Below are 10,176 nucleotides of genomic sequence, written 5' to 3'. Positions count from 1 at the left end.
CGCCGGTCCTCCACTCCCGTGGCGAGCTCCGCAAAGTGGATAGATCCGCGCCATCTATTCGTTCGCATTTGCAACATTCGAAATAAATTTCGAATGCTGCGAATCCTGCCGCGCCACAACTGTTTGAAATGAACTAGCCTTCGCTGCCTTTTCTCGCGCGTAGTCTAGGTACCCTTTGAAGCTCAGCTTGGAATCGACCATTACTTTAGATATTTAATGATTGATTTTGGAACAACGTCATGATTACCAACCCGGATTTTGACGATATTGTTTTTCCTACAATCGGTAGTAAGGGACGCCGAGCACACCATTATACATTATGTTCCACAGTAGGGACCCCGAAAAGTAACGTTCAACAACACCTGCCGCCACAACATATATTGGCCCGTCAAAGAAGTAAGTCCTGATTATCTGAGTTAAGTAACCAGGGACACTCAGTTTAGCTAGGATGTCTCCAATCCAACCGCAGTTGGCAGAGTTAAGGGCATTCCTCAGATCCAGCGTCACCAGCGCGCAACATTTACTAAATATCAACGCCGCCCAAGCGCTCACCGAAACCCATATTGCCGCTCTGAAGTATGACTGTTCGTCACACGCATTTTTCTCGGAGACGGTTGTAGCGATTCACACCAAATTTGGTGGAAAGGTGGGAACTGTGAACGCTCACGCATTCAGTGAGTTACATAATTCTGCGTCGAATTTAGGGGGAGTCCCCCCCGTATTTTTTTTTTTCATTAAATATAGTCATGTAGGGTATCAAATGAAAGGTCTCGTTAATATTTTCGGAAGCCGGTCTTAGTTTTAACATTTGTTAGAAAGGTAGGGAGTGCGGGGGTCGAAAATGATAATTTCTTTGAGGGAACCCTTCTTAGAAACTATCCAACCGAAATATCTGAAAAAATCAAGAGGCTACCACGAGGCTGCCTAGGCTGCGAAATACCCTTTATGCAGATCTCTGTTCAAAGTTAATAATATATAATAGTATATTACTATAATTTTTAGTAATTGGCTGCAAAACCACCCATGTATTACGTGCTAGGTACTAATGGGACAAATGCACACTCAAATGTATTTATAAAAGAAAACCTTCCCCGACTTGTTACGGTTTTATTCGGAATCTCTTCCATTCCCGGGGGCTTATCATCCCCAATTTGTCCACAGTTCTCTTGTAGTTCCTCGGTCACCCGCGTATCCAGAAGTCCTGTCGAACCTTTGGTTGAGGTCCACTTCCTTTGTGTTGTGGAAAAAAGAATTTTGAACAAGAGTCGCAGGCCCGTCACAGATGCATCCTAGCACTGAGGAAACCATTTTTCAGTGAAAAATAAATTGTCAGTAAAGTACAAGGAAAATAAAGATTCAAATTTTGATTTTATTAGACAGTACATGTACATGTACGTGTCGATGGGTGTTGAATGCGAAGTTGGTCAGTAAAATGGACTGAATCCGAGGGCTGCGATCCAGGGAAGGAAATTCATGACGGATTGCCTGGTGAATCACATTCTTCTCCTGCCTTATGTGGGTAAATGTAAGCCGTGACCATTCAGGGTCCCGGTCTTTCTTGATATCTCGTACCCAGAATATTAGGCGACACCCTTTTTCATTTCATATACGATGATCAATTTCGGCCCCCGCACCGCCCACCTTTCCAATAGATATCAAAACTAAGATCGGCATCCAAAAGTACTAATCGAGACCTTTCCCACATGACTTTATTTGGTAAAAAAATTTCACTTCCTTTTGCACATATGGAAGCCCCCCCCCCCCTTAGTTTGAACTAGAATGATGTAATTCACCGTATGCGTGAGCGTTCACAGTTCCCACCTTTCCAAGGAATTTGGTGTCAATCACTATAACCGTTTCCGAGAAAAATGGGTGTGGTAGATTCCATTTAAAAAGTATTTTGAATGCCTCGGATTCGGACATATGGCGAAGGATTGCACTAGCACCATTGATAGATCCAAACTGTGTCGAAGACGCGGAGAGGAAAATCATTTGGCGAAGGACTCCAGTAAAAACCCTCACTTCCTTCTATGCATGGAAACCAAAGATCGTGATTGCAACCACATTACGGGAAGCACCGCCTACAAGATCGCATTAAGTGTCCCACGTAAATGAAAGTCATCCAGCTCGATCTTAATCACTACCAGGCTGCCCAGGACCTGCTAGCACAGAAAGTGTATGAGGAAGAAACCCATGTTGCTATTGACAGCGAATAATACAAAAGCCTCCATCACGGCGTTTGGGAAACAGACATAAATAGGAAGGCCATGTTGGCTTGCGGTAATCGAGCCTTACAGCAAGCAATGAAGCAACGCGAACACGATTTTGTAAGGGTTAAGATCGATGACCTCTACATTTACAGCTTTTATGTCGCCCCAAGTATGACAATATCAGATTATTGTAACATGCTAGATAGACTGGCGAGACGCCAAAGATCGCATCCCTAAAATTATTACTGGCGACTTCAACGCTTGGGCAATGGAGTGGGGAAGCCAGAATACAAATGAAAAGGGAAGAATCCTAGTCGAGGTTTTCTCCTGCCTAACCGTCCCCTGGTTAACATCGGAAGCGTAAACACTTTTAGGCGTGGAGAGCTAGGCTCCATTGTAGATTTTTCTTTCGTAAGTGATTCGCTGGTCAAGCGTCAACACTGATATGTTAACGAAGAATATATGCATAGCGACTACCAGGCGATATATATTACTATTGATAAGGGACCCTGAACAATTAATCCTCAATTGATGAAGGTTCGTCATCAAGAGGACTTGATGAGGATACATTTCTGGAGGTATTGCAGTGGAACACCGAGTTTACAGGAACGGCCATAGAAAAAGCATCTCAGCTGTCCCAACAGATATACCAAGCATGTAACGCTTCCATGCCAAGACGTGCACACTCTGAGAAGCGCAACCCGAATGGTTGGTGGAATGCTGAAATAGCAAAGAAGGCGGTGTGAATGCCGAAGAAACACGCCAGAGTATGAACAAAGGTACCTCGAATATAAACAGGCACGTAAAAAGTTGCAGTGGACCATCACGAAAAGTAAAAATTATTGCTTCAAGCGGCTCTGTGATGAGGAGCGTACAAGTCGGTTATGTTGGCAATAAAAGGCAAAAGGTCGCCTCCTATTATGTGAGCTAGATTATTGTATTCGACATCGTTCCCCCACCATCTGGAAACAATCTTCCCGATACCAATGAGCGCCGAAGACATACCCCCAGTAACCACAGACGAAGTCTTGGACGCAGTGAAAGGGGTCCCAGATACTGCAGCTTCCGGCATTGATCGAATTCCCAACAAGACGCTGAAACTAGCAATGAGAACGGCACCAAGCATGTTCGCACTGGTATTTACAGACTGCCTAAAAGAAGGATCCTTCCCCGTAGAAAATACAAAAGCTTGTGTTGATCCCGAAGATAGGTAAACCGATAGGTGAACCAACATCCTAGAGACCTATCTGTCTTTTGACTACAATAGGCGAGGTCCTCGAGCGGGTAATCAATAACCGGCTATATCCAAAATTGATAGTGGCAGTTATTTATCAAATAGGCAGTTTTGGTTTCGGAAGGCCAGGAAAGCCTACGACGAAGGGAAATATTTCGCACTGGTGACTCTTGACGTCAAGAACGCGTTCAATTCTGCCAGCTGGAACCAAATCATCGAAGCGCTCATCGCGGTACAAATACCAAAATATCCGAAAGCGGAAGCTACTTTATTATTCGGACGAAGATTCGAAGATGTAAGCCATAATGTTAGGACATCCGCAGAGGTCTGTTTTGGACCCTCTGCTAGGGGACTTAATGTATAATGGCGTTTTACAGCTCCCAGTAGCTAAACAAGCCGTTCTCGTCAGATTCGCAGATGACGTTGGAGTCGTCATAATATCTAATCACCCCGACGAAATACAGATATATGCGAACGAGTTTATACGAACGATCAAGTCTTCGCTTAAAGACCACAGGCTGGAGCTTGCCGAGCACAAGACGGAATTGGTGCTCTTTACAAAGCGGCGGTAAAGCGCTCTCCAACAACATCTTATGAGGCAGCATGCGTGATTTCAAGATGATCCAGGTGTATATTCTATTCGATGAGGCAAGTCGTCTGTACGAGAATCAGGAAGCGAGCCTAGACAAGCAAAGTGAGCTTATGCAGTCATTGGCTGCATGGCAAACAGCATGGGACCAGGCAGAGATGGCCAGTGGACACAAAGGCTTCTCCCAGACATAAGTATGCGGTCTATCCGGTACCACGGTACGATCTGACTCAATTCTTAACCGGACACAGTGGTCTAGGTGAATCGCTCGATTGTTCTACGTTGAAGGCGCAGTCGAAAATGCAGAACACGTTTTCTTTGCCTGCTCACGATTTGAAAGCCCAAAGAGAAAGCTTGAAACAGTATTAAATACTCATTTAATGGTGGAAAATCTAACAAGGTATACGGTGCAATCAAATACAGCACGGGACGCGGTAGTTGCGATGGTGAAACGCATCCACCAGCAACTAAAAGCAGCAGAAGCGCAACGGAGACGTAGAAGGGAAGTTACTGTAATTAATGCCACGCAAAGCTGTACCAGCTCCTTCAGAATGAACAGTCCCGCGAAGCAATACCAGGACGGTGGTCCCGCGGGGAGAGTGTGGAGAAAATATGGAAGGTTTTAGTCGGTAAGAGTCCGGCATGCGTGTTTTAGATTCCAGATGCGTATCAATGGTCAATTTCCCCCAGTCAAAAGAAAAGCTATAGCAAAAGGACCTAGGACGTTGTGGCCCTGTGGCACACCATAAATTGTCGGGAATATTTTCAATCTATCACCCGAATCGCAATACCGCCTTGCCCCCGGGAGAAATTCAACAACAATGTATATCCCGGCCTATAGTTTGACTAGTGTTACGACAATTTTTTCAATATTGCACAGTTAAACGCATTCTTCACATCTAGTGCAGCATAGGATTTGCTTCCGTCTATTACAGAACGTGCCAGACCAGCTACAATATTGATTGCGTCAACGGTTGATCTCGCTTTACGATGTCCGAATTGCTTGTTAGAAAGACCTCCTTCTATTTCTGCAATTGATAGCAACCTTTTAGGCTGCCCTTATACTGAACATCAAATGAGGCCACTTCCTATATGTAAAGGAATACATAGACCACATGTTCTAACCAAATTTCCTAGCAATATCCTCAGCCGTAAAGTAAAGTAAAAACAACGGTTTTTGTATTTTTTATTTCAACAAAAGCAAGCAAGCATTAAAGCACATTTCCAGGTTGGTATCATTCACGACGTACACCCGATGTAAAAAGTATAACTTGATAGGATGAAGTTCTTATTGAATTCATTAATTAATTTAATTATAGAAGTTTCTATCGAATTATGCTGCGCTTATCCTAATCCTTTCGATGAGAACCACCATAAGTGCAAACCAAACACTCGCCAACATTCGCATCCTAGCACTGAGGAGGCCACTTTCACAGAAAAAAATAAATTGTTAGTAAAGTAAAAGGAAAGATCCAAATTTCTGATTTTATTAGTAAACGACTTCCTCCCTCCGAATGGTTTGCATATAGACAGTACATAGGAGGTGAAAGCGAAGCTGGTCAGTAAACTGAATTGAAGCAAATTCATGAGGGATTGCATCTTGCACATTCCTCTTCTGCCCCACCCACCTAGGGTGTAAACCGTCAAAATTAGGGTTCCGGTCTCTCTTCATATCTCGTATCCAGAATATAAGGTGAAACCCTTTCTCATTTCATATACAATATTCCCTTGAGATATCAAGGCAGGGTGTGAATCCCATAGGTTGCACTCAGTAAACTAGGAAAAAAGATCGTTGAAAACTATAGACTTGAAGAGAATGCCATAATGGCAGGAAACTTCAGTAGGGATACTACTTTCACAAAGAAAAATCTATTTAAGGAATAAATTTCTGCAGTCAAACATCAGTAATAAAAGCCTGCAAAGTATGGTTGATTGAAAAATCAATACGAAGTTATGAAGTTTGTACGAAACTGTCTACTTAGGAATATCTGCACGTAGAATATTAAGTGGAACTGAATGTATGGGACCTTCAAAATCTGGACGAGGTTTTTTCTCATGATACGCAATAGTTAAAGATAAAGACCGCGTAAAAACCACACCTAAAGCGGCTATATTTCCCACAGAATCCTGAGGATGATCGTTCCAAAATGCACCATGGAATACTCAACTGGATATTTGAGAGCGAAATGAAATAGTATGTTCCTAACAGATGAGGATATTTTCGTTTAATGAGTAAATTTTGAAGCTGCGAAAGTTAAAACTAATTCTGACAGTTACACAAAATATAAAATATGTTTTATCCTAGAAATAGAAATGTTAATTCCGCAATGTCGTGATGGGTCTTATAGCCCACAGAGGCTTCGACAAAGCAAGTTTGTCATAGAGCCCTCATGGAATATAACATGCCATATTTACAAATAGCCGTTGGCGAGTCAAAAGTGGAGGTTTATAATCCAAAAACAATGAAATGCATTTTATTGGAAATAATCCATTGTCGTGAAGCACTATAAAGTATTCATCGGAAAAACCTGAGCAAAGTATTTTTTCAAAAATACACTATACGTTGGGAATTCCCGTTCAGATTTTTTAACGGCTAATTTTGCCGTTGTGCGTAGAGTTCATCGGTGCATCCCGCTAGCTGAAGTCCGCTATGAAGGCAAATATCCTACAGAGATCCACTACTATTTCTTCTTCGTTGGGGGACGAAAAACAAATTTTAGAGTATTTCTCAATAAAAGGAAAAATTGTGACTAGCGTCTATATTGCAGGAAACATTTTTAAAAATTTTTGACAAAAAATAGAAGATTGGGAACCCTAAGCTTCCAATTTAAGTTATTTTTTTTAATAATTTGGGTATGTCTTCTCACAGATCCTGACGGAACTCCCTGAAAGAAAATGTTCAAAATACAACGAATTACCTTTCTGGCATCTTTTCAAAACTGTTCAATTTTGTTGGTCAGTGTTATTATCAGCTGCAGGGAAAGAATTTCTGCTATCTGGAGCTGACAGAGCCGCTCTTAGATGAGAGCGCTCGTGGCCCAGTAGAGAATTCCCAGAAAAGTTACCAAAACATAACATTTAGGGGCAACGTTTCTTAGAAATGACAGGCGGTTCAAGGGCCTTGAAATCAGTTTCCCACTGGAAAAATGAACTTTTTTCACTCTGCTATCTACTGAACTGGTGTCTGCAATGGATAGATTATGAACGCATGTTGTTTTTTGCCAATGCCTACCTTTTGGAATTTCGCTTCACCTTCCTCTCTTTGAAGTTGATCTCTAAACAGTTTTGGTTGGAACTATTGAAGAGCAATACAACGCACCACATACATGTTACCACTATCTTTACGTCGTTTATTTAAATCACAATATCATCTTATTTTTACAAATTAAATCAATTTCTTAGTCTCTACAGTTGTCCTATTATAAAATAAATTAGCTTTTGGGTTTAATACTTGTGATATAGTTATTGTTAGCGAAACATTTCACAACTCGGAACGCTCGTGTACAAGAATCGGAATGGTGTAAATTTTGGGTGTTGCACTTTCTTAGATTCTCAACGTCTGCTGTCATGTGTATGTTCAGTAGTTCCGCGTATGCTCTTTCCGGGTTGTATCCTTTTTCATCGTCCCAGATTTGGCCGCCCATCAGTATACACCGTAAATAGCAGCGGAATTTTGGCTCGTCAGGGAAGTCTTCTTTCTTCACTTTTTCCTGTTCTTCTTTTGTCAATTCTAGTTGCTTGAAGCATTCCGCTTGATCCTTGTACATTTGATCACTGGTTCTTGGTACCCATTCCGCTGAAACCTTTAAATAATGTTCACTATTTAGTTGACACAAGTAAAAATTGACAGTATCTTGTTGAAATATAATTACCAGCGCGAATATTGTCCAGAATACTAAGAAGAGCTTCATGTTGGCGGCAGCGAAGTTTACAACACTAGGTCACGATAAGAAATGTGGGAGCATTACACAAAGCGTACTCTCTTCGGTGCCTGCCAGAATGTAACCAAAATACCATTACACTTTTTAAACCCGTTATCAGAAATAACTACGCAAGTATTTCGATGGTTAGTTCTTATCAAATTGATGCATTCCTTTGTTATTTACAAATACAACTAAAAAGTATGCGGATTTAAACGAGTGGAATCTGCTAGTGATTCCAGTACGCGGAAACTATGTACTGTAGTGCGATAGTGGTGAGAGTGAGTACTTGAATATAGCTTCCGTTAGATTTGAACTGGATCCGCAAAATCCAGAACTTTTTACAGCTGTTCTGCCCATGTATATCAATTTTTGGATGATTTTGAACCTCCGTTTTAACTTGTCCTCCAATTGTTTCCACACAGGCTTTCTCAGCCAAGACGGTATCTATTCTGTCATTATAAAGATCTTTATATCTTAGGCTTTGTCCAAGTCTGCACGCTGGTAATCTCTAAGGAATGCATGGTAGGAGACGACAAAAAATGGATCGCAAAATGTTGCCACAGGCTACAAGAAATACTAACATTGGTACTCACAAATGAAGTCCGAGAAACAGGCCAACAACATGTTCAGGGAAAAGCTTGTTACCAAGAAAATCTAAAAGAAAGCCCCCAAACAAACAACATTTACGTGCTTTGAACCACTCAAAGATTTCTTGGGCAGGATGTATCTCCTTACGATTTTGGAAGCAGAATTGTCTCCAAAATATTTGGTTCATAGGTGTAGAGAGTTCCAGCAAACGTGAAAATGCGAGGACATCCAGAATTCGGTGCTCAGTCTTTAATGATCTTGCTAACAGGAGAATGCATATCTTAATGCCATATTTTGCAACCAATTATCCAATAACAGGCTCAAGGATGTAATAAGAGAAACGCTGTATTCTACTATCTATTCTAAGCTGGATCAAAATGGAGAGAACCTGCTGTAGTTATTTCTTAAATCTCTAGATTCGAATTGATCACAAATTCTGTAAAAGTGCGAGGAATATTTAAATATCATAAATATTTAATCACAATGATATCAATAAGGAATGTATGAAAACAGAGGAAGCAGCCAATATTGCTGCTACTGTAAAGTCCATCAATTAGCGGTACCTGATAGTTAGTAGATAGTTGCATTGTTGGGTATTGGTAAATGGACACTTAATATTTGTAATGACAAACGAGATTGACGATGATCCAACAACCATTCCGAAAAGCCGGAGACGACCAAGAAGGGACATCACTCCCACCATCTTGAATAGTCCGAGACGACCAAGAAGGGACATCATTCCCATAAACCTAAAAAGATTGCGAAATTGCCGTGAAGGTCCGCCCACAAACACTAAAGCCTCATCGAAGGGCTCCGTCGACACGTGCTTGCATGCCTCTGCGATAGCCAGGCCCACAAATATGGGGGTGCTTCGAACACTTCGGGCGTCATGTGTCATTCTACAAAAATTCACGTTCCCTCTCCGATTCGTGAGTCCGCACCAGATCTTGCAAAATAACCAAAAAAGGGTACTCGCGCGAACCTACCGAATGGCTAACATGCAGACTAAAACTGAAAAGTTAAAAATAAAAATATAACGGCCCAAACGCGTGCGTGGAATAGTACCGAAGGATCCACGACGGAACACATCCTCGATCGATGTTCCTCCTGAGGATGAGGCGCGACCCTCGAGGTTCTTTTCCTGCCTTCGCATCTGCAGGTTATTATATTGTATGATGCCCCTTTTTAATAAGGATTTGCAGGCTTAAGGAGGACGAGAGAAGAAGGCAGTGCTCAAATTACACAAAATGGTAAATTAAAGTTCACAAACAGCAGTAACTAATAACTAGACAAAATTAAGAAAGGAAACCGAAAATAATAACGAAAGAAAAATTAAAATATTTAAATTAATAAAATAATAAAACTCCGCCGTACCGGTCCCAAGCCCGGTTGTGAAAGGAAGAGGGATAGATAGCTTCAGTCGTAGCATCTCAGAGGGTACATGAGAAAAGTGCAGGAACTTTGTCTGACTTGGTGACGAGGTCGGGTTCCCATAATGAACAGCACCGCTCATCGTGAAGCGATCCGACGTCTAGACGCTATGATGACCAGGGGAATGGTACCGCCTGCTGCAGCTGTTTGCCCGAGATTATTATCCTGATTTGACTCAAGTTCTCATTCACAGCTGAGTCG

The 10,176-nt window shown here is 41.7% G+C and overlaps 1 protein-coding gene across 1 annotated transcript; it reads right to left on the bottom strand.

Annotated features, from left to right (window-relative positions):
- Window positions 1-7,356: 7,356 nt before the first annotated feature.
- LOC119654613 (general odorant-binding protein 99a-like) lies at window positions 7,357-8,043 on the bottom strand. The gene is made up of 2 exons (XM_038060086.1): window positions 7,906-8,043; window positions 7,357-7,836 (listed from the first exon to the last, which is right to left on the bottom strand). Exons 1-2 carry the CDS (start codon window positions 7,942-7,944, stop codon window positions 7,465-7,467), a joined length of 411 nt encoding a protein of 136 aa, XP_037916014.1. The 5' UTR covers window positions 7,945-8,043; the 3' UTR covers window positions 7,357-7,464.
- Between the last annotated feature and the right edge of the window lie 2,133 nt (window positions 8,044-10,176).

Source organism: Hermetia illucens, chromosome 4 (genome assembly GCF_905115235.1).
Source record: "Hermetia illucens chromosome 4, iHerIll2.2.curated.20191125, whole genome shotgun sequence".
Taxonomy (NCBI): domain Eukaryota; kingdom Metazoa; phylum Arthropoda; class Insecta; order Diptera; family Stratiomyidae; genus Hermetia; species Hermetia illucens.
Note: the sequence above shows the minus strand (reverse complement) of the source record. Positions and strands in the feature narration are given on the sequence as shown.